This window comes from Diabrotica undecimpunctata, chromosome 3 (assembly GCF_040954645.1).
Source record: "Diabrotica undecimpunctata isolate CICGRU chromosome 3, icDiaUnde3, whole genome shotgun sequence".
Classification (NCBI taxonomy): Eukaryota; Metazoa; Arthropoda; class Insecta; order Coleoptera; family Chrysomelidae; genus Diabrotica; species Diabrotica undecimpunctata.
Window position 1 is genome coordinate 9,896,501 of NC_092805.1, and position 26,080 is coordinate 9,922,580.

A 26,080-nucleotide genomic window follows, 5' to 3' on the forward strand; every position below is an offset into this window, starting at 1 on the left:
ATTGCATAATATTGCATTTAAAAAGCATTGACCCGAAATTTTGTGCCTACGCTCTTAATGTAATAAAAAATATTCAGAGGTATTATTTTATCAGGAAACTTATTAGGAGTCGAGAAATAAAATTCATTGATAAAACAAAAGAATATATTCAACAATACAATTATATAGGCGGCTGTATGTAATACGAGAGACGTATAGAATACGTAAGAAATACCTCTACAAATACAAATTAAATTATCAGCGAAGAGAGCCTGATAATATTTAAGAAAATTCAACTAATGCTGATAGAAATCTCTCTTTGCTGTTTATGGGCTTATCTCGAGATAACGAGTACATTAAATTAAAAAAATGAAAAACAAATAAAACAAAGTTAATTAAAGTTAAATTCAAAAGGATACAAGAATAAGATAATAACAAAGAATAATAAAAAGGTTACAAGAATTCTATATTATAAAAATTAAACCAACCCGCACTTGGCTTTATGTTAATTATTTGTCCGCACTGTTGTTTAATGATTAACTGTTCTTATTGAGAATTAAATGTTCGTAATAATTATTGGTGAAGAGTTCTTAGTAGCTGATTGAAAGTTCGTATTAAAATATTAAATGTTCTTTTAATTAAATTGCTAAATGGGTAGTTAACCTTAACTACATGTCATGAAATGGTTGACGCAGATTCGTCCAAAATTGGGTAATATGGTTACATACCATATTATTCGCCCAGATATTCGAAGGTAATATGATTACAATAACTTACGTCTCGATGACATCACTGGCTACACTACATTTTGCAGGTCCTTTCATCGGGTGTTTTTTTGTTCTAATATTCAAATCTGGATTGGCCGGAACAGCGGACCACTTTTATCGATTATTACCAAAATAAAACTTTCCATTTGTTGTTTCTGGCCCCTCTTCTTCTTCACCTATAGCCTGACTTTCTTGTGTTTCGGCATTGTCCGCCTGATCTTTCATCTCAGAATAATAGTTATGGCCACTCTCTGGAAAAAGTCTTTGTAGTTGTAGTCCTCATAATCACTAAACTAGCTTTTTAATTTATCATACCACCGCCTTACACTTTCATAAAAATTAGGCTCTCCGCAATACACTCTTTTGGATGAACCTGCCACTTCAGAAACAAAACACTATTAGCGTCTTGGTCCCACACAGACCCCAAATGAATCGCTGGCTATTCAGAGCAATATTGAATCACAGTTGACGTGCGTATCGGAGTGGCTTACGAGTGCACCAACTTAAAGGTAGATAGCGCTGCCAGGCATAAATGCTAAATTTGCAAGTTTTACATGGATTTAAAAAGTACTGGGGGTCCGCCTGACCACACAACGCCAGTTGAGGGTTAAACAACATTTGTAATAACTTTTATACTCCGAAAGTAACATTTTGATTTTTAATTGTTATATTGCCTATAATAGAGAAGAATGTCAATTAGCTGTTCAAACGACTCAGGCTTAGCTTTAATATAGTTCGTAAATAACTCATCACGCGCCGCCACTCATTCTTAAAAGGGCGAATTAACCGTAACTCTTCCAGGCAGAATGAAATTCTTATTCAGTTTATTTAAATTTTATTTTTTTAAATACTTTTGACCTTTTCAGGTACAACTTTTATAAATAAATGTACAGTTTAGAGTCAAACAACTCACAATTACTAACGATAATCAAACACAGCCATAAATTTAATTAATATGTTAAAAGCAGCTTCTATAAAATGCTTAGTATCTGTAAAACCATTTGTAATTTTTATATCGATTTCGGAAATGTTATCTTGATTGCATAGGATTTAAAAAAGCACTCGCTAGGACTATATTTCCGGTATTCCGAGGTTGTTCATTGTCACTATCGGTGTCGTTGTGAGGTCCGACTATTCTGTGACAACATCTTGGAAATGGTTTCGATAAATCTCCAGGTAGTACTCTTAAAGGGTAAGTCGCCCTTCTAACTCCACAACTACAATAAAAATATTGCAACATCAATAACTGGCATAACATAAATATATCTTAGTGTTCATAAAATTCTTGTACTACTATTTTTTGCTATATTAGATTTGTTTGCTAATTTGAACATCAAGCTGGATGAGCTTGAAGCCATTGATCCATTATACAAGCCACCATAGATTAAACAAAAGCCTTCAACGTGAAGAAGCGTTTGCAAGGAAAAGTAAAAGTAGAAGATTAACTCCAAGACGGAATGAAATTTCTAATGACTTCATTTAGTTGTAGATAATTTGGTCATAAGTGATAACCGTTTCGGTACGGGAAGTGATTCTATAAACAATCGATGAAATTTTATTATGACGAACGACTCTCACGAAAACTTGATTGATGAATCAATGAAAAAAGTGAAAAAAGTTGGTGGCTACTGTAACGTTTGCCTCTTTAGGACTGTGGGACATAATATAACATAAAGCTACTTACGATAGGTTTTATTAAGCTTTATCTTCTTCTTCTTCTTAGTCGTTAACCTGATGCAGGTATCGTGATATCATGAAGCTATTATCTAAATTTCCCAATGTTCCTCCACGTTTTTCTATCTTCTGCCATTCTAGCACATTCTGACAATGGAGCGCCAATGGTAGCAACAATATGGTCCGTGTATCGTGTGGGAGATCTACCTCTACTTCTTTTGCCTTCTACTTTTCCCTGGATGGTAAGTTTTTCAAGACCATTTCTTCGAAGGACATGTCCAAAATAGCTTATTATTTGTTCTGATATTTGTGTTCTTAGTCTTTTCTTTATGTTTAGCTGGTCCAGTATGGATTCATTTGTTCTTCCTGCCACCCATGGTATTCTCAGCATTCGTCTCCAGCAATACATCTCAAACACATCTATGTTCTTTTTGTCTTTCTCAGTAAGGGTCCAGCATTCCGATGCATAAGTAAAAACTGGAAAAACTAGACTTCTTACTAGTCTCATTTTTGTATCGGTAGTTATTTCATGGCTTTTCCAAATTTTTGTTAATTTTGTCATAGCGCTTTTTGCGATTGCTGACCGCCGCTTTATTTCTTCAGTACAGCCTCCTTTGTTGGTTATTAATGAGCCCAGGTACACAAATTTATCTACAACAGCGATATTTTTTATCATGACCAAATGATTTTGATTGTTGTTAGCTCTGTCAATTATCACGATTCTCGTTTTATCTCTGTTTATTTTAAGGCCCATCGTTAAGCTTACATCTTCTATCCGTTGTAGCAGGTGAATCAATTCAGCTTCAGAACTAGCGAGGATAGTAGTATCATCTGCATATCTCAAGTTGCAAATCTTCTTCCCGCCAATGGTGATGCCACCGTTCCAGTCCTCAGTAGCTTTCCGCATTATCCATTCACCATAGATGTTAAATAGAATTGGGCTTAGTATGCAGCCTTGTCTCACGCCCTTTGTGACCCTGAAACTATCGGTTAGTTCCCCATTTATTCTAACTCTGGCATAATTGTTATTGTACAGGCTTTTAATTAGCAGTATCAGATGATTGGGGACTCCCATTTCAGACAAAACCTGCCACATTTTACTCCAGTTGACCAAATCGAAAGCTTTACTATAATCTATGAAGCACAAATATGTTGTGATGTTAAATTCTCTGGATTTTTCTCCAATCTGCCGTACGTTTAAAATTTGTTCTCTAGTACCACGTCCGGGGAAGAAACCTGCTTGTTCCTCCGCAATGTTAGGTAGTAAAAAGGGCTTTATCCTCTCGAGAATTATGTGTAAGAGTATCTTACTGCAATGCGCAATTAGAGCAATTGTGCGATAGTTGCTACATAAATCTTTCGCTCCCTTTTTATGTATGGGAATATATAGTGATTGTGTCCAGTCCTCAGGCCATTTACCTGTCTCCCATACTCTTTGACAAATTTGATGTATTATATCCACTCCAACGTCATCTAGGGCCCAAATCATTTCAATAGGTATGTTATCTGGACCTTAAGCTTTATAAGGATATATAAATTAACATTATTATTCATGTTCACATGGAGTCCCTAACCTAAGTGTGTTGTCCATGTCTGGTTGTCATGTCACAGCTGTCACTTGTGGTTCCGTTTACCAAGTGCAACGTTCCCAAGTATATGCGTACATGAGAACCATACATAACAGCTACAAAGTCTTGAAAGTTTTCGAAAAGTATTTCAAAATTGTTTAATGGTGTTATCCAAAAATATCACTATCATTGTTACCTACAAATTAAAATAAAAGAAGATGGAATACATATGTTTAGGGAGAGAGCAACAGGGATAGGGCCCAAAAGTCAAGAAGAGGACGAATCGAACAAGAAATACGCCAGTGTAAAGAGTACAAATATTTAGAACTTTTCTTTAGTAAAAACTAGAAACTTTAGTAAAAATATCCCTAGACATGGACACTAAATATATCGGCAAAACATAGTCTAGAAATGGATTTGGAAAGATTTTCTTAAAGCTCGAGACGAGTGAGAGGATAGATAAATTAGTGCGAGTCAAGCATACAGTAATATAAGACATTGAAAAGCCAAACAACTTGATAAGGTGGTCATAAAATAGTAGAAAATGGCGGAAACAAAAATATCTAAATGAATTCTGCAGTGACAATGTAGAAGATAGATAAGACGACCAAGAAGAACCTCGATAAAAGGAATTAAGTCGGTAATGCGAGGTAAAGACCTTAAAGAGAACTAGTAGATAAACGGAGAACGACAGCGATTGGGTATCTGACCATCGCATAAAACATTTTAACATAATACCATAGGTTATATAACAATTATTTTCCGTTGTACACTTACCCTTTTAGTCTAATATTCCCATTGGCACCACATATTGCCACAGCACACCTTCCTTCAATTCGTTTCTCCTCGCCTGCTGTGAAAGCTCCAAGGTTATGACTCGTTGTATAACAGTCTGCAAGGTGAGCTGAAAAATAAAATAAAAATATTTACATAAAGCTCAAACACAACTTATAGATAATGAATGATATTTCATCGAAACGTCTACGGACCTTTCCTACTAAAAAGAAAAACTACTAAACATACTATCTGTTGGAGTCACAGATGAAACTAAATATTTGTGTGTATTTCCGGTAGCGAAATAACAAAAGCTGGATCTTGCAAGCCTACAACACATTACGGTAGTCGTCAAAATTCCAAAATCATGGGTAACATAATAAACGCCTAGCTAAAATCAGTGAAGAATCGAGAGGATCCTAATAGATGCAAACAATTCTCCTTAATTTGTCACTTTTTTAAACTTATTATGTTCAGAAGAGACAAAATGTTGACAAACTTGACAAATACCACAGACCACAAAACGGAAAAATGAAGAGCTATTGGAATTAGCGTCAGGAAACACATTCTACTACCGAGGTACATCAACAGGCAGAACAGGCGGTATTGGATTCCTAATCGACAAGAAATGGAATCAAAGAATGGTAGAAATAACTAGTATCTCGGATAGAGTAGCTAGCTTAACCTTACAACTATCAAAGAGATACAATATATAAATTATACAAATATACGCCCCAACGATTTCTCACACTGACGAAGAAATAGAGGAACTCTACAATAACGTAAAGGAAGCATTAAATAACAGTAAAAGTCACTTAAAATATTTAATTGGTTGCTTTAATGCCAAAGTGGGAAAGAGAAATAACAAGGAACAAGTCGTGGGAAAGTATGGAGTCGGTACTGCACACTACCAAAACATGCCAATTGCAAATACATTCTTTAAGAAAAAGTCGAACAGAAAATGGACTTGGATAGCACCAAATGGAATCACTAAGAACGAAACTGACTAAGAAGTTTGTAAGGCAATAAGGAAAATTATTAAGGAAAGACAGATTTTTTTTTTTTTATATTAACATTTAAGATTTTTTACAATCTGTTTTGCAGTGAAAACAATAAGTAAAATTTTTTGTCTTTACATGACAGAGAGATGTAAGGTCCAGTGACCAAATCATCACGACACAAATTGGCTTTTTACCGGTAGGATGCGCACATACACTGATACGCGAGCACTAAAAGCGGCACTGATCACAATGGCTGGGTGCTGTTGAAGGCGTAACTCCCACTGCTGTAGGCTCTGTCAGGATAGGTGAGGTAGGTCCAAGGGGTCATGTCGCTTCAATCTCTTCGCTTGTTGGTTGTTGAGAAGATTGTGTGCCAGGGTATTAGGATGCACCCGCAACCTGTTTTGATATTGTTCAGAAGTTTTTTTGCACTCTTCAGAGACTGTTAGTACCTGAAGATCTCTATGTATTGCATCATTCTGGATATACCAAGGTGCATTAGCGATTGTTCTCAGAGTTTTGGATTGGAATCTTTGTATTATCATAATATTAGATTTGCTAGCTGAACCCCAGAGCTGTGAGCCATATGTCCAAATGGGTTTTATTATTGTATTGTATATCAGCAGCTTGTTGTCAATCGATAGGTGAGAGTTTTTTCCCAACATCCAGTAAAGTTTTCTGTATAAAATTCCCAATTGAAGCCTTTTCGTCCATATATGTTTGGTCCAAGTTAGACGTTTGTCAAGGTGAATACCTAAGTATTTTACGTCATGCTTTTGGGGCAAAGGATGTCCATTGAGGTTAACTTGTGGACATGTACCTCTTCTTAGAGTGAATGTAATTTGTGTAGATTTTGAGGGGTTTACTCTAATTCTCCAGAGTTTAAGCCATTCATTTGTTTTGTTCAGATGTAGTTGCAGTCTCTCTGATGCTATTATTGGGTTGCTATGAGAGGCCAAGAAAGCAGTATCATCTGCGAATGTTGCAAGCGTTAGGTTATTGCTTATTGGCAAGTCAGCCGTATATACCAGGTACAGAATCGGTCCGAGCACACTACCCTGAGGTACACCAGATAGGATGGGGTAGAGTTTTGTATAGGCTTCACTATATTTTACCAGATATCTCCTTTCTGTAAGGTATGATTGAAGCAGTTTAAAGTAAGGGTAAGGTAAATTTTTCTTTAATTTGTACAGAAGTCCTGTATGCCACACCTTGTCAAAAGCTTGAGAGGCGTCTAAAAAGGCTGCAGTACAATATTGCTTGTTCTCGAGACTACTTCTTATTGTTGTGTATAGTCTGTGAACTTGTTCTATTGTACCATGTTGGTTACGAAAACCGAATTGATGGTCAGGTATGAGACACTTTTCGTCCAATATTGGTTTGATTTTTCGTAGTAGAAGTTTTTCGAAGACCTTAGAGATGACTGGGAGTAGACTAATCGGTCGGTATGAGTTGACATCTTTTGGATCTTTACCAGGTTTTTGAATGAGTATAATCTGTGCCACTTTCCATTGCAGAGGGAAGTAATGCAGACTAAGCATAGCATTGAAGATCATAGTGATTATTCTGTAACAGTCATTGGTTAGTTCCTGGAGGATCTTACCCGTTATGAGGTCGAATCCCGGAGCCTTATTGGGTTGTATCTCATTCTTTATTATCTGTTTTACTTCTTTAATATTAAACTTGGTGATAGGTAGATCCATTTGATATGGAGCCTCAAGAAAAGAATTAAATGGTTCTTCTTGTTCTAATGGCACTACTCTGTTAAATGGACTAAATACTGTAGAATGATGTTCAGCGAATGTCTCAGATTTTTCTGTGTCTGTTCTTGCCAATTTACCTTTGACATTTTTTAGAGGAGGTATGGCGTCTTGTGGACCTTTTACCTTTCTCGTCGCCTTCCATAGAGAATAATTGGTGTCTTTGGATGGAGTCAAATTTTCTAAGCAAGTTTGGATCCCCCTGTTTTTCTCTTCTTTTAATAGATTTTTAAGTCTTCTGGTAATTCTGTTTAAATTTTGTTTGTCAATAGGAGCGTGTGTGTTTTGCCACTTTTTCCTAAGTTTTCTTTTCTCATCGATCAGGTCTCATCGATTCAAAGACAGATAAGAAAATACAATGAAAGACTGGTAGAAAATGCAATCGAAAACAGGCTAAACTATAAGAAAACAAGAAAAGCAATAATCATTGGGAAGAAGCAAATCGTTGGTCTAACAAACGAAAACACCAGAATTACAGACAGAAATGAAATAATACAACTCGTAAGTAAATTCTACAGCGAACTATACAAAGCCCCTGACACACTTGAAGAAGTAATCAGTAACCACGAAGATGTACCAGAAGTCCTCCCGGAAGAAGTAGAATCGACAATTGCAAAAATGAAAAGCGGTAAAGCAGCTGGAATAGATGGTATAACAGTGGAACTGCTTAAATACGCTGGCAATAAAACCTGGAAAATCTTAGCAGGCATATTTACGAACTGCCTAAGATCGAGATGCATACCAGACCACTGGAATACAGCAAATATAATTCTCATTCATAAGAAAGGTAGCAAAGAGAGCACGTGAGAATCATTGCCAATCTATACCGATATCAGAAATCCATAATACGAACAGACCAACAAAAATCGAAAGAAATACCTATAAATCGTGGAGTAAGACAAGGATGTGTGCTTTCCCCTTTACTTTTTAATATGTATTCAGAAGAATTGTTTAAAGAGGCATTAGAAGACGTAAATGAAAGCATATTTATTAATATGATCTTAGATGACTCCTTGCGGACAGCAGAGAAGGACTACAGATCTTGGTTGATCGCATTACCCAATACTGCGAAAGGTATGGAATGGCATTGAATACAAATAAAACAAAAATCATGGTGGTAAGCAAGAACAAGATTGAGGAAGACAGTGTTTATGCTAAAGGAAAACTTTTAGGCAGGGTGCACAGATATCAGTACTTAGGTTGCGAACTAAATGAAGAATGCGATAGAAGTACGGAAATAAAACGGCGTATTGATATAGCTAGAAGTGCTTTTAATAAGATGAAAGTAATATTATGCAATGGAAAACTCAACATTGAAATTAGAACTAGAGTATTGAGATGCTACGTGTTCGCTGTCCTGTTGTATGGAGTTGAGGCCTGGACAATTACAGAGGCGACAGAGAAAAAACTCATTAACTTTGAAATGTGGTGTTATCGAAGAATGTGAAAAATATCTTGGACACAACACATATCAAATGCGAAAACGCTACGAAGAATGAAAAAAGATAAAGAAATACTCAACACTATGAAGAAAAGAAAAATGAGCTACTTTAGTCACATATTAAGAAACGAGAAACACGAATTGATGCGGCTGGTCATACAAGGGAAGGTGGAAGGCAAAAGAGGTCCGGGGAGAAGATGCACGTCCTAGCTGAAGAATCTGAGACAATGGAGTAGGAAAACGTCAATAGAACTTTTCAGAACGGCTGCAGATAGAGTCAAATGGGCCATGATGATCGCCAATGTCCTTAGGGATGGGGCACGTGAAGAAGAAGAAGAAGCAAAGAGGATATCAAAAACTACAGAACTATAAGTCTATATATACCAATCATATATAAGATATTCACAAAGATCATCAAAAACAGATTAGCAAACGCATTAGATGCTGCACAGCCGAGAGAACAAGCTAGTTGGCAGAAGTGGATTCAATACCATGGATCATGTTCATACAATGAGTAGAGCTAAAGAATATGAAATATCACTAACCTTCATATATTTCGAGATGGCTTTCGATTTTATATATCCCAAGGCAGTAATAGAAGCTTTGACCAACCAAGGCATTGACAAACCGTACATAGAAACTTTCTCAAACATATACAGACAATGAAACGCTAGGGTAAAAATTTATGAAAACACTCCAGAATTTCCACTACCAGAGGCGTTCGACAAGGAGACGCAATATCACCACAGCTCTTCACTGCAACTCTAGAAAATATATTCAGCAAAATGAACTGGCAGAACAAAGGAATATCCATTGATGGAAAATACCTCAACCATCTAAGATTTGCATACGACATCGTTCTGATTGCTAATAATCTTGCAGAACTACAAGAACTTATCAGCGACTTAAATTCAGCTAGCAATAAAGTTGGCCTAAAAATGGATTTGACAAAGACAAAAATCATGTATAACGAGCTATTGGATGTCCAAGATGTAATAATAAACAACACTGCACTTGAGACAGTAGACTAGTATGTATACCTGGGACGATTAATACATAAATCTGGCACATTACTTCCAAAAATCAACAAAAGAATAAAACTAGCTTGGACATCTTTTGGTAGAAATGCAGGTATATTCAAATCGAAGATGCCAATCCACCTGAAGAAAAAAGCATTCGATCATTCGTGGATGGGACATTTAGCGAGAAGAACTGATAATAGGTGGTCCACTAGAATTACACTGTGGTATCCCAGAGGCATCAAGAGACCAAGAAGACATCCAAATTTAAGATGGGACTATGACTATGAAGAAGGAAACGTGGCTCAGAAAATCGAATTTTAGACAATCGTGGGCAGAAATGAATCATGAATATGTAAGTGAGGCTGTAATATAATCTGTAGAATATGCTGAGAATGATGCATTTGTCAGTAATGTAACAAAAAAATTTATTAACAAGGTCAACCAAAGTCAAATCTCATTTGACTGTCTGAAGCCCTAACAGAATGAATTTACTTGAACTGCTTCTAGTACAGTAAATTTTAAACTCAACAAAATGTGGTAAACTATATGTATAAGAGCATTTACAAAAAAAAAACTGATCAAATTTCCTAAAAAAGGAATGAGTCGTTGAAATTAACATAGTTGTTATAATCCAAAAATGATACGCCAAAAAATAGAAACATATAATTCTTTTAACAACAACATTTTATTAAAAAACAAAATAATACAAAAATTGTTGAAATTTTTGTCCATATAATTCTCAACAAACACCATCTTATTTCTGCAATAAACAAAACAACGCATTTTGCAATATTTTCCAGGTTGGGTAACATGTTCCAATTGGCGATGAAAAGGGTCCAACAAAAGCATTATATTTTTTGGAGATGAGATTTAAGTGTTCCTGCTTATTATTCTTTTTAAAAACTCAAACGATATTGTAATAATCATTTTGCAATTTCTCATCATCGATTTTTTCTATAGATTTATTTTATTGCGATCATTTAATAAAATAATAAATTTATTGAAGTCTAATAAAGAAACATATTTACATACTTGTTTTCGGATCAGCATTAATAATTGCGACCCATGCCTTCACTCGTACGCAAACAGCACCCAATAACAAAATATAAATATTCATTCTAACTTGTTATAACTTAATTCGATGAAATACTAACGAAGACTAAGAAATGTCGAAACAAATATAAGAATTTGCTGTCTTTAAAAGTTGACACATTTTTCATAGAATCAGTATTTCTGCTAATTATTTATTAGGGACTGATTTTTAACTTAAATGCTTGTTGTGATGGTATGCGTCAGTGTATACTAGATTACATCTTATGTAGGTGTCGCGGCTTCGCTGAAAAAAGGAAATAATTGTGGACGATCGTTCAAACCACTATGTAAATATGAATAATCACTGCAATTCTATTTTAAGACATACCAATGATTTATGCATATTTTTTATTTTAATTGATAGTTATGTATCTTAAATTAACGTCTGACAGCGTTAAAGATGGGGCTAGTAAGTATTCAAATAAAATGTGTCATAAATTTTTTCATAAATTTAATTTTCAGATTAATTGACAGTAAAAAAACAGTAAATAGTTTTTTATTCACCAACAATAATCATCAACGCGGTTTACGAGGATAAATTTGAAGGACATGCATTTTTAAATGTTTAGATTTTTTCTGAATAATATATAATATTCTTGTAATTGATGCATTCATTCACGTCATTCTTCGCTGACCTTCTCTATCCAAAGCATCCTCTTCTTGTAGACATTGTAGCAATAAACCACCAATTCAATGAAAATCTAACTATAAATTTATTAAATATCCAAGTAAAAACTTGCAAATAGGTATATCTTCCTATCAAATCTTGAAAATTACGTCCGTGTTGTTTAATAAATAATTTAATTCGTCTAATGATCTTTCAAAATACATTATAACACTAATTGTGCTTTCACTGTACTCTAGAAAAAATTCAAATAGTGATAGATCAGGCGATCGTAGAGTCTAGAGACTGTGGCAGGATGCGATTAATAGATTGCGAGATTACTTATACAGTGCTAGTCGAAAGTCGTTCCCCCCTCGTATTTTCTGATCGGTTATTGCTATAATAGTGAAATTTGAACCCCGTTTGAAAGGTATTGAAAATACCTATTCAGTCATAATAATTTTGTTTGAGTTTAAGCTTCTCTTTTAATAAATATTTAACAACCAGTTCTTATAGCAGGTGTTCAAAATGTGCTCCATCTACTTCCTATTTCTAAACTCTTGCCGTACTCGTTCAAAGTTGTCGGGGGAAATTGCCCTACATTCTTCAACAATTCGTTGTTTCAAAATGTCAATATTGTCGGTTGCTGTAGCGTAAACTTTAGATTTCAAGTATCCCCACAGAAAAAAATCTAATGGTGTGAGGTCCGGTGACCGAGCTGGCCATTCTATCGTACCTCGTCGTCCAATCCATCTACCACGATATTCCTCATCTAGCTAACGTCTTACTGCACCATAATGGTGTGCAGGAGCACCATCTTGTTGAAACGTTATTTCAAAGTAGCCGAATTCATTTGGATTATCCTCCAGAATTTCAAGTATTAACGGTTCAATTGCATTTTGTAACATCTCCAGATACACTGCACCGGTTAAGTTAGTATTGAGAAAAACAGGCCTAACTATGTGGTTTCCCAAAATACCTGCCCAAACTTTTTTTTTTTTTAATTGAGTATGTGTTTCATGAAAGACGTGAAGATTTGTGTCACTCCAATACCTCACATTGTGTGTTTTAACATTTCCATTGTGAGAAAAAGTACCTTCGTCACTAAAACAAATTGTTTTGATGTAGTAAGGCTGTTGGTTAATTTTATTGGACATATTTTCACAGAATTCTAGTCTTCGGTCAGGATCATCATCTGAAAGTTGGTGCACAATGTTTAATTTGTATGAATGAAATTTGTTTTCAGATAACACTCGGTGTACTGTCTTTTGACTGATTCCATAGATAGATGCAACTTAGTCTATAGAAGAAGTAGGGTTCACTACCATTTCTGAAATTCTGTCAATTTTTTTGTCATCACTAATTGTTGATCTACCAGATCGTTTGACATCTTGAACACTACCTGTTTGTTTAAACTTCCGAAGAAGCTTCCTCAAAAACTCTCGATGTAGGGCGATCGGGGTACCTCTCATTCAAAGGACAGCTGCTACTTTGTCGGCTACAGTACGTACCATTCTGCCTTTGTAAAAATTTAAACGTCTCGGTAAACAATAATTAAACAAGAACAACTAACTAAAAACAACTTAACTAAACTTGAATTGACTAAACTAAGCAGAAACACAAACTAAATATTCAGGTATAAACGCTTTTGCAAACTAAAAATAACTAGAGAATTGACTAAAGTAAGCAGAAACAGAAACTACATATTGAGCTATAAACGCTTTTGCAAACTAAAAACAACTAGAGAATTGACAAACGTCAACTTCTTGACAAATAACCAAAGGCGCACTTTAGAATTTTTATTAATTAAACGCCAAACTAGAATTTTAGTATTTATTTAATTTATTCGTCAAAATCATCTTTAATCCTAACAAAATTAGTATGATTAAATAGGTATATTAAAATAATTGTAGTTTCGCATTTAATTAATAAATATTCTAACGTTCGCCTCTGGTTAAATATCAAAAAAGTTGACGTTGAAGTAAAAACAATTAGAGAATTGAAAAACGTCAACTTTTTGACAACTAACCAGAGGCGGAGGTTTTAATATTTATTAATTAAATGCGAAACTACAATTTTACTGACTTTTGACTAGCACTGTATAAAATAACCAGAGAAATATTGGCCGAGTCCAGATAAAGGAATAGACAGAACAAGGATATTACTGCGTGGTTACTGCAGATATACTTTCTTAGCTCACTATTTATATTGAGAATTAACCAAAATTGTACAATTAGAATTATTGTAGTGACGTTTCTACTTTAAGTTTGGACTTCCTTTTCAAAATACAAGTTGTACTGATGATGATCCATCGATAGTGAAAATTAACAAGCGTTATTAGTACATTTGAAGGAAATAACTGCGAATAAACGGTCACAAATCATGAAAAAAATGCTCTTTGACTATAAGAATGCTTCGTATCAGAAGTTGATCACAACGGTAATAAATGTACATGATTTTCAACTCGAGTTCCCTCCGCAGCTACCGTATTCTACTGATGTGAGCTTTAGCGCCAACTAAGATCTTTGAAATTTTAAAAGAATGAGTCCCGAGATAAAATAGGCGTAGAATTGATTGGAATAAATAAAGTCGAACATTTGTTATTTGTTGCGGGACATAATGCGTTAAGTGTTGTTCATATATTATTTTTATTTGAAAATTTCGCTAAGATTATTTTTCTGCAACTTTGAACTTGTACCAAAATAGAACATATGCTGTTTTCTTTTGAAAATAACTTTGAACGCCAGAAAAAATGTTACACATCGACGTTTATTTTTAGATTCCGACATTCGTACATTTGTAAAATCAGAACCAAAACAATTGATCATTTTGATTTATGAATATGGAGTGAAAAGGAAAAATATTATTGATTGTGATATCCTTTAAGTGAATGATTTTTTTCTGGAATTTGGATTTAGGTAGACAATATTTTTATGGCAAGTTACTCTATGGTCTAATTTACACGTTTTAAAGGTTTACCTGTCTGTCCCATATTCACTTTTTGACGATATCCACCAGTTATTCTCTGTAACCGTTGTTTATTAGATATTTCTTGTTCTTTTTTAGTTTGGTGATCTTTTATTTATGCTGTTCTATTTTTCCATAGACGTTGCGGTAACAAAATACGAGGGTTGTCTTATTAGTTTTGCATATAGTCATAAAGACAAAAAATATATAGACTTAAAGTACTTTATTGCTTTTCAATACGTTTGTATACGTTCAAACCAATTGGTAAAACAGTTATTCCAGTCTCCAGTTGACACCTGCAAAATTGCTGGTGTAATGGGTTCTTCTGGCGACTGGAATCGCTGTCCACGCATTGAATTCTTGATCTTTGGGAACGTGAGAAAGTCGTTGGGACTTAGGTCGGCACTATACGGTGGATGGTTTAACAATTTGATGTTTTGAAGCTCCAAATTGGACACTTGAATTGTCGTGATGTAGGATGACTTGACGTTGTGTGTTGCTTTTCGAAGTTTCGCCATAGCTTCTGGTAAACAAACGATTATATACCAATCAGAAGTAACCGTTCTTCGATCTTCTTCTTCTTCTTCGTGCGACTAGGATTACTCCTGTTTGTCTGCCTCTTATTCTGTTTCAGTCGTTGTTGACTGTACATTATATTTCCACCTTTTTGACGGTCTTCCAACGGGTCTTCTGCTATACGGCTTGTTGTTTTTACAGATGTTCGCTAATCTATCTGGTGCCATTCGGTTTACATGTTCGTTCAGTTTTTTTTTTTCTTGTTTTTATCCTCCTGTTAATATTTTGAATTTTGCATTGTTCGCGTATTCTTCTGTTGGTTTGTATGTCTCTTAATGATATGCCCACTATTGATCTTAATACTTTCATTTCGATATTGTTGATTTGTTGTTTCGTCTTTCTTGTATCGGTCCTTGTCTCCGCTGCATATGTTAGGATTGATCTTACTGTTGTCATGTATACTTTCATTTTGCTTTCCGCGGTCAGATATTTGTTTCTCCATTTGGTTTCTCGGAGGTAACCACTTACTCTTACCGCTTTTGATGCTTGCCTTGTGGTCTATGTTCTTATATCCCTATCACTAGTGCTCTCTACTCCTAGGTAATTGAATTTCATTACTTGTTCTACAATTTTGCCGTCTATATACGCGGCTCTTTACTGATCACTATACGTTTAGTTTTTTCTACTGATATTCTCATATTAAGTTTGTTTGCTGTGATATTCAAGGTGTGGAGCTGCCTTTGTAGGTCATCTTTGTTTTCAGCAATTAATACTTCATCATCGGTATAGCATAGTATCGTGATTTTATGCGATCTTCTTAAGCAATTGTTGCCCCATGACCAAAGCAGAGTTTGGGGCACTTGTGTCTGTAAAAAATTTTCGGACCGTGGGAAAAGAGGCATCCTTTGATGAAAAAGACACTATGACGTATGATCTTTCGTATGAGGTTTCGCTGAGAAGAATTTTAGTGAATAGAATGAAACGATATAGAAAAATCAGCGGCCATTACATCATAAAATAGCAATATTAGGGATGGGATAAATAACATTATTAGGGATGAGGATAACCAACATTCTTAGGGATAGGGATAAGTAGGGATGGGTCACTGCACTTCAGCAAAAAATGGAATTGTTGACATAAAAAAAGCGTTTATCATAGGGTATTGTCGATGTAAAAGCATAAGATTAATTATATGTTACATACTATATTTTATCTACGACGAACACGACTAAAAAAAGCTGACGTTGTACTTCCGGTCTCCGGTAAGAATATATGTTGGTCATAGACGGTTCTTCGATAGCCATCAAGCAACAATTTCCCTTGATCATGTTTATAAAAACATACAGAGTGCACTGTATATACGATTTCATTGACATACTTCTTTTTGACATATAATAAACCTCTCTTCTTAGAGTGCCGTTTTCCTGAACGGAGGTTGGCAATCATAATGGCTATTTTTATTTTTGAGTTTGCTGCTCTAAATAAATCAGTCGATCTGAATTGATACCAATCACGTAGATTCTTCAACCATGAGTTCTGCCTTCGGCCAACAGATCTTCTTCCTTGAATCTTTCCTTGTATGACGAGTCTCAAAATTTCATATGTTGGTCCCCTCATCACGTGGCCTAGGTATTCCAGTTTTCTGGTTTGTATAGTGGTATAATAAACCTGTAACGTGGTTATACTGAAAGATATTATACCTACTATTATTACCTACTATATTTTATCTACGGCGAACAAGTAATTTATTTTTTAAAGTTGTTATTGTACATCCGGTCTCTGGTAAGAATATATGTTGGTCATAGACGGTCCTTCAATAGCCATCAGGCTACAATTTCCCCTGGCCATGTTTACAAAAGTCGACAACATACTTTGCAGACATGGATTACGATCAACTTATAGGTTTATGTACATCTCTCTTCGTAAAGGTACACAGGTGTGCATCCGCGCGGGATAAAAGTCGACCGTTTTTTTATACTCCGAATAGGACCATCGAATATCCAACATTAAAATCTGTCAGATATATTCAGAAAGAACATCTAATACACAGTTTTAGAGTTAATGTAATTTTAAAGTATATATATATATATATATATATATATATATATATATATATATATATATATATATATATATATATATATATTAATACAGGACAAATGTAGAAAGTTAATCGTAACGATTGGTATTGCACTTCCGGTCTCTGGTAAGAATGAAACTATATGTTGGCGAAGAAGACGCGTTTAAAAATTTTGATTTAAAAATGTACAGCTGTTTCCTAAAAAATACTACTCTTAGAAAGATTTGATCATTTTGAGCATTGTATTTTGATTGGTCTGACATTATATTATATTTATTATGACAGACAAATAATAAAATAAACAAACAAACAACAAACAATTAATTACATATATGTGAATTCATAAATTGTAATAATTATTAAGGTCTAACTTTTGATATTATTTTGAATTCCTGCATTTTATAAAGAGTATATAAGATAGAGTCGTATCCTTTTTTTAGGAACCAACTGTATATGTTGATTACGAGTTGCATACTATATTTTATGTATGACAATTTCTATTTAGCACATCACAAACAGGTGTTACTTTAAGTCTAAACAATTAGTTGTTAACATAGGAAAGGTATTTAACATAATATAATAAGCTAATACTGCTGTAGTGATATTTCTACACAAAAGTTGCACCATTTTCTTTGACACAATTCGAGAACGGATCACTTTTGTTGGTTTTTTCTCATCGTGAAATACCCACACAGCGGATTGGTGTATATTTTCTGGTTCGTAGGAGTAAATCCAAGATTGATCGCCACTAACAATACTATAAACATTTTTTGAGCTTTCTTTGTTGGACTATTTCAATGTTTTTCGACACAAATGAACTCGGAACTGATTTTTGCTCGTCTGTGAGCAAATAAGGAAACCAACTTCTATCTCTATCTCCCGGTAAGTTACACGGCGGTCATCCTTAATAATTAGCTGACGAACCGCATCAATGTTTTGCTGTGTAACTGCTGTTTTGGGTGGACAGAAATAGTTGACGTGTAATGTTTCATTCCCAAACACAGAAACCATTTCAGCGAGACATCGATTTTAGGATAATCCTCTCTGAAAATTGTTAAAAGTTATTTCTCGAAAATTTTCTCAGCTAATTTGCTAGTTTCAAAAATTCACTGCATCTACAGGACTTGCTGTATCGCAATGAAAATCTCGATTTATGTCAACAAAAGATTGAGGTTACATTTGTATCGGAAGGTTTTATTGGTGGCTCCCTCTAAGCGGCTGTACGCAAAACCAAAAAGACAAACCTCGTATGTGTTTAGAATATTAATATTGATCTATAAGTACAAGATTTCAAATATTTCTTGTGAGTAGTCAATTGAATAGGAACTACAATATGAAATCTATTTTTCTATCTATTATATCTAATTGAGGCGGTAAAAGTCTAAAATGAAACACAAGTTGTTTTTAACATATTTTCTTTTTTCAAAATTGCTAAATTGAATCAGAAATATTTTATTATCATAAGCAGGATCTTCCGTATTTATATTTTTTTCATTCTTGTGTTTCGATCGGCTCTTTTGGTAGTACTTAGTTAGTTTCAATGGTTAATATTTCAGCACATGATTATTTGATGCGTATTCTGTAATATGTGGTTCATTTTGCATTCGATTGTGTATTGGGCAGATCTATACTGGCAAAAATGGAATTACGAATGTCAGGATTGCAGTCTTCTGGATTTACTTCAGTATGATTAGCAGGGCCAACTATTTCATAACAGCAATCTGGAAATGGTTTTGACAAGTCCCCAGGGATGACTCTTAACGGAGGTTCTACATGTACAGTTCCACATCTGAAAATAAATATGTACTTGTATTATATAACTCTGAAGGAAAGTTATTAATACAAATAATATGATAAATTTTAAAAATTTCCACATCTAAGAATGGGGAAGGAAGATCTAGATGCGTGTTATGATGAAAGAAATTAAGGATATTAGTGGAAATTTAATAGATTGCATTTTTTGGCGTATTTTACTATAACGGGTGGCTTTTCTGTAGAATGGGAAATATCCATCCTGATTTTCATTCTTTGGAATATGTAGACGCTTAGTTGCACGTTAACTTCGTTTTATTAATTTGTTTTAAATTTCTAAATTTTTGGAAATTATAAGAATTTTATTAGTAATGAGGTTTATAAGGCGATATGAGTTAAATTGTTTGTTTTAATACTAGATCTTACCCTGTCAATCCAATATCACCTCCGGCATAACAAGTTGCTATAGCACACTGTCCTTCAATTCTTTTTTCCTCTCCTGCTGTAAAGGCCCCGAGATTATTTTCGTTTATGTAGCAATCTCCAAGATGTGCTAGTAAATGAAACGCTTTAAATATTATTGAAAATATAATGACGGTATTAGATTTTTGTTTCGATACGGGCAGCGACAGCCGCTTATACGTATTTCGACCTCTTTAGGTCTCCTCAGAACGGTAGAGCCACTGCTCTGAACCAAAACAAAAATCTCTCCCGTCCTAGACAATAGTTATCAAAATAACTATATCCGGACGTAACTACGCCATCTAAAAACAAAAAGAGAAATCAAACGATTTCTACCTAGCGAAACCGAATTCAAATTTTTACCACTGTGTTTCCTAAAACTTGCGAAACAAACAGCTGGATAAATTACTCGGCAAAGGAATCTAAAATTGCATTCCACATGCCGTTCATCCTGGTCAAAATTCGTAGTGAATTCAGTTTCTGGTACTCCAAACGAAGTAAGTAATAAAACATAATGACGGTATTAGATTTTTGTTTCGATACAGGGCAGCGACAGCCGCTTATACGTATTTCGACCTCTTTAGGTCTCCTCAGAACGGTATAGTCACTGCTCTGAACCAAAACAAAAATCTCTCCCGTCCTAGACAATAGTTATCAAAATAACTATATACGGACGTAACTACGCCATCTAAAAACAAAAAGAGAAATCAAACGATTTCTACCTAGCGAAACCGAATTCAAATTTTTACCCTTGTGTTTCCTAAAACTTGCGAAACAAACAGCTGGATAAATTACTCGGCAAGGAAATCTAAAATTGCATTCCACATGCCGTTCATCATGGTCAAAATTCGTAGTGAATTCAGTTTCTGGTACTCCAAACGAAGTAAGTAATAAAACATAACGGTATTAGATGTTTATTTCGATACAGGGCAGCGACAGCCGCTTATACGTATTTCGACCTCTTTAGGTCTCCTCAGAACGGTATAGCCACTGCTCTGAACCAAAACAAAAATCTCTCCCGTCTATGATTGAAAATATTCAATGACAGAACTAACCAATTTTAGTGTATTACAGGCGTAACTAACCGATATTTAAGCACTGAGTTGTATTTACAACTTTAAGGCGAAAGGTTCTAAAACTGTTTTCTTGTGGCATGTCTAACTTAAATACTATGTTTATATGGTGGTAATAAGCCACGACTGATTATAACGAAAATTACATTTTTAACTAATTTTTGACTTTTCGATTTATTGTCCGGAAATAATTAGGTATTTTAAATCAAAAAAATTACAGTGTGTTTAAGACATAAAAAAGTGAGTTTTCACTAAATTTCGTAAAAAAAATTTTTGTGGAAGATAAAAATAAAAAACGAAAAATCGCATAAACTTTGAGGATATGTGAAAAAAGTGTAAATACAAAACTTGTACATTTTTTTATTATCTACAATTTTCCATTTAACTTTTTTTATTGAACTGGTATTTTGCCCGGAAATCGTGATAATGCGTTTTTACCCTTAAAAACTCACACTTCCCAATCTCAGTTCGCCCGTAAATTATTTTTCCTTGAAGTTCTATTATATTTTCTTCCTTTTACAATGGGTTCCATCGTGTTACTATTGTTTTGTTCACTTTTTACCAGTTTAAAAGGCTCCGGCGCTGATCTAAATGCTTATAGCAATAGTTAATACAGTGTGGCGCACCGAAAACGAAACAGATGCATTTACTGGCAGATGATTCCTTTTTTGAAAAAACGCTCGGACCCGTCGATTTTGTTTTCGAGGGGGACACAAAATTGGCATAAAATCATTTTAACATTTGCAGCCCCTTAAGCGGGGGTGGCATCATCCCTAAAATCTTAAATGAAAAGGGGGGTCGAATGATCCATTATTTGAAAGGTCTTTCAACTCCCTTTATAATGATGTAAAATTCATGTATTCAATTCAGTAGTTTTGGAGATTTATTGATTTAAAGTTTAAAGTAGACTTTAATAGGTACATCAAATTAGTTTGTACTTCTTTCAGAAGAAATTTGAGTAAAAGCATTTTCTTGATAAGTAAATGCTTTTATTTACTACGCCCATGGTTTATTAATAATAAAAATAGCAATTGAAGTGTCCTTTGTGACAAAAAAAGTTGTTTCTTGAAGAAAGATAAGTAGAGAATGCCACGTACTTATTTTAAATAGGAAATAGTACATTAGTTTGCGATTGATTTGACCAATCTTTGTTGTTAAAATATCATTTATTGCTTTATACATAAATTAACCATGGTATATTCCACGGCAGAAAGGGTTGAAATTATTGAAATATTTTTCGGAAATAATCAGTGCGCTAATAGAACAGCACAAATTTTTAATGAGCGACATGAGAACAATAATGTGCACCGAAAATATGTTCTAGAACTTGTAGCTAAATTTCGGGAAACTGGATCAGTCGCCAATAAAAAACGTAATATTGAAAATCCTATAAGGAACGAAGCAACAGAAGTGGGGGTTTTAGGGCAAGTTATTGTAGATCCTACATTAAGTACCAGCAAATTGCAAACTTCGTGTGGTGTTAGTTGACGTACTATCCAACGGATTCTAAAGGCCCATAATTTTCATCCGTATAAAATTCACCTTGTACAAGAACTTAATGAAGACGATTTTGATAAGCGATTAGAATTTTGTGAAGTTATGAGTGAACGAATTACAAACGATGAACAATTTTTATTTAACATTTGCTTTTCCGACGAATGTTCCTTTTTTTTAAATGGCGAAGTAAATCGTCATAATTGTCGATATTGGTCGGACTCTAATCCCAGAATTTACCATGAGGTACACACACAGCAGCCACAAAAATTAAATGTTTGGGCTGGCATTTTTGGCGATCATTTGGTTGGTCCTTTTTTCTTACCTGGAAATTTGACTGGTGAAATGTATTTGGAATTACTGCAAAATGCCATAGATCCTGCGCTAACAGATATAATTGAAAATCAGAATGATGGTCGATACGTTGAGAATATGTTGATGTTCCAACAGGATGGTGCCCCACCACATTACGCATTAAGAGTTCGGCATTATTTAGATCAGACCTTTCCAGGTCAATGGATTGGTAGAAGAGGTGTCGTTGAATGGCCCCCAAGATCGCCAGATTTATCACCTTTGGATTTCTTTTTGTGGGGTTACTTAAAAAGCAAAATCTATGCTACTCAGCCAACATCCTTAGAAGATTTACGACAAAGAATTGCGAATGAGTGCCATCAAATTACTCCTCAAATATTGCAAAATGTCCGGCAACGTTTTCAGCAAAATCTTTATTATTGCATGGAAAGTAATGGTGGTCATTTTCAACATTTACTAGGCTGACAGGTCAGTTCATTCTTTATTTTTTATCAACTTTGCTGCTATGTATTGATCTCCTCTTACGATGATGTATTTAAACTTTAAATCAATAAATCTCCAAAACTACTGAATTGAAGTACATGAATTTTACATCATTGTAAAGAGAGTTGAAAGACCTTTTAAATGATGGATCATTCGACCCCCCTTTCCATTTAAGATTTTAGGGATGGTGCCACCCCCGCTTAGGGGGCTGCAAATGTTAATGTGATTTTATGCCAATTTTGTTTCCCCCTCGATAACAAAATCGACGGGTCCAAGCGTTTTTTTTTTAAAAGGAATCATCTGCCAGTAAATGCATCTGTTTCATTTTCGGTGCGCCACCCTGTATATTGGAAAAATGGCAAATAATGCCTATTCAACGCTAAAAGAGCATAATAACACTTTAAAATATTTTATTTTAACAATCTTGTAGACATAAAATATTGTTGCCTTTTAAAGCACACTTTTCATCTGCTATAAACATCTTCTGAATGACAATTGTTTAGGACAAACTCTTTAAGAGCACATCGTGTTTACTTACACAAGATCTTGATTCAACTCGCATTTGTTTGAATACAGTAACCTTCGTCGGCTTCTGTAAAAGGATAGTACCAATTCGCGCGGGCAAACTTGATTTTCCGTATATGGTAAGTCCGAAGAGCAAGTCACCGCAGATGATAATTAATTTAGCTGTATTCTTTTAGGGCCTATTTAATTAATAATTACTTACCGGTTGCTGGATCAGCTGGTATAACAGCCACCCACGCATTTACACTAACAAAAATAACACACAAATACAAACTCAAAATAGTTTTCATCTTGGTTTATTTCTACATGCACTATCGTCGATCGACTGAGAATTCTTGACTGACTGAAAACTGAAAATACACGCAGAGGTGTTTGTATTTAATTTGTTTTGGGAATATGATTTAGTACGGTTTGTCCCTACTTTAGAGAATGATTAATATAATAATATATTTATACCTTCTATTTTTAGTATTGGTCAAATCCAAATGAAACGAAAAGTTACGTACGTGCTAAAACAAATATTGATATTTGAAAATCATTTTAGTTTACTATTAGAATTTACAATTATTAATTTGGTAGTTTAATTTTAAGTCAGGTGCAAAATATTACCTACATTAGAACAAAGAAACTCCCGCGTAAACTCCTTTTTGGAAGAGAAACAATCTGTCGTAGTAAAAATGATTATCCATTGTTACTTACAATAGAATAACGTAATAATAAAAAAAAACAATTACTAGAAACGAAGAGAGAAACAACAATATACATGAAAAAAACAGAAAAACTAAGGCTAGGAAATAAATACAACATTACAACAACACTTTAAGGTGTAGATGAAGCAACAGTCAAAGTACTTGGCCGAAAAGAGAAAAAAGATAAATAAACCCTTGAACTGAAGAATTGGTAGGAACAAAGAAAACATTTTACAAAAAGTAGCTCAACACGAAAAATATAAGGGAACGACGATGTAAAGAAAGATGAATTCTTAGGACACTCAAGACAAGCCTGAAAACCCTTAACGAATATCAAAATTACCAAAGAGTGCTCTTGTGCATTTTTTTAACGTAAAAACGTGGAAAACCTCATCAAAATTTACTTATTGAAAATCGAGAGAAGTTGCGGGAAGGGCATACTGAACTATAAGAGAGAATAAGTGTGAAGTACTAAGCTATGCTTCTCAGATCAGCGGGTAAACCCTGTGTCATGTTGATATCAATAGTCGCCAAAAATCAATACGTTGTCGTACTCTGTCTTCCATTTCAAGGTGTCAATTGTCGTTTTGTGGCAACTTTTTGTAGCTTGTGGCCTCGCTTCTAGTCAACACCTTCAGACGTGTTGTTTTAGAGAGAGACACACGTCGCTTGATAATTGGAGGCATTGGTTAGAAAGAGATACAAGTAAAAACTTTAAAAATTTAGGTTAGAGTTAGAGTGGTTTGTTTATATGTAAACGTAAACATCTTATCATCTTATAACAACCTATATTAAAATTTCTGAAAAAAAGTTTTAATTTGAAAAAAATGAAAGTGAGAGCAAACCACTGGGAGTTATTAATTAGTATGGCGGAAAAAAACCCCGAAATAATTACCAATAAATTTAACGGAGCCGCTGCTGGCAAATCGAGAGGTCGTGCCATGTGGCAAACTATTGCCAATCGTATATCTTTGGTTAAACGATACAATTCTTTAAACTGAAAGAAAGGATCTGTTATTTCATTGAAAGGATCACTTTCATCTCTAAGTAAACGCCTATTAATGTAAAAGTTTCTTAATACACTTAGCCTCTCCTCTTCCTCAAAAACTAATACGTTCATATTGTTCAGTAAACCTTACCTACTGAATAACCTACTTTTAAAATAAATTAAATTGCAAAATATTTAGTAACACTAAGACGAAAATGTCACACTTTAATTATAAAGTCTAAAATTAAAAATGTTGCATTGTAATTGGATATAATTTTTTAATAAAAAGCGAGAAACCAATAACAATATAGTTTTACAGAGGGAATCCTGAATCTGTATATCTACCTTAACTATCGCCAATATTAGAAACACAAATAACAATGAATGTTTTTGGAGTGAACAATAATATCTCGAAAATATCCGAAGCAAAAGCGACACTGATACAGAGTACCAAAATAATGAGATGTAGTAATGAAAGTGCAATGAAATATCCGTTTCTACATGTTGCAAGCAACATGACACAGGGTTCCAGAACTGAGCTTGATTCCCCTTCCAAGTAAATAAAAACAGGATTATTACGTTTCTCCCACTTTAATTTATGTAGACAAATATTTAACTCAGTGAAACAAATAGATGTAAATTATGTATACAGTGTGTCCGTAAAGTAAGGAATAAATTTGATATTTCCTAAATGAAAATCTAAAACATGTCGATTTTTAAGTTTAATGACGTCATCGGCTCATTTTTTAAATGTATATATATATACGACATACCTATATTTTACGACATTTTTAGATCGATTAAAGTGTGCTGATTCCGAAAAAGTATAATACTCGGGGTCTAATGGATATAATTTGAAAGATATGCACTTAGAAAAATATATTATTTATCAATTGCAAAAAAGTAACCTACAACTATTAGGTTAGGTTAGGTTAAACTATTATATTTTAGTGAAATGTAATTATTTTTAGTAACGTTCAATTACAATTAATTTGTACAATAATTGTAATAATTCGTGAATGTTCTGTATTATTGCTTAGAATTAATTTGAAGTAGA

The 26,080-nt window shown here is 34.2% G+C and overlaps 2 protein-coding genes across 6 annotated transcripts in view; one reads left to right on the top strand and one right to left on the bottom strand.

The window, feature by feature from the left end:
• The window catches only part of aPKC (protein kinase C iota type), a 236,392-nt gene that overhangs the window by 181,225 nt on the left and 29,087 nt on the right, over positions 1 to 26,080 (top strand). The window lies entirely within an intron of this gene.
• On the bottom strand, positions 1,556 to 23,757 carry LOC140435479 (uncharacterized). Of its 3 annotated transcripts, none has more exons than XM_072524215.1 (3): positions 11,019 to 11,247; positions 4,766 to 4,892; positions 1,556 to 1,963 (listed from the first exon to the last, which is right to left on the bottom strand). In XM_072524215.1, exons 1-3 carry the CDS (start codon positions 11,101 to 11,103, stop codon positions 1,777 to 1,779), a joined length of 399 nt encoding a protein of 132 aa, XP_072380316.1. In that variant the 5' UTR covers positions 11,104 to 11,247; the 3' UTR covers positions 1,556 to 1,776. The 3 variants fall into 3 exon arrangements, with proteins under 3 accessions (XP_072380316.1, XP_072380315.1, XP_072380314.1); XM_072524214.1 differs by lacking the exon at positions 11,019 to 11,247 and adding an exon at positions 23,549 to 23,757 and having other exon boundaries at positions 1,561 to 1,963; XM_072524213.1 differs by lacking the exons at positions 1,556 to 1,963; positions 4,766 to 4,892; positions 11,019 to 11,247 and adding exons at positions 18,644 to 19,034; positions 19,424 to 19,550; positions 23,549 to 23,719.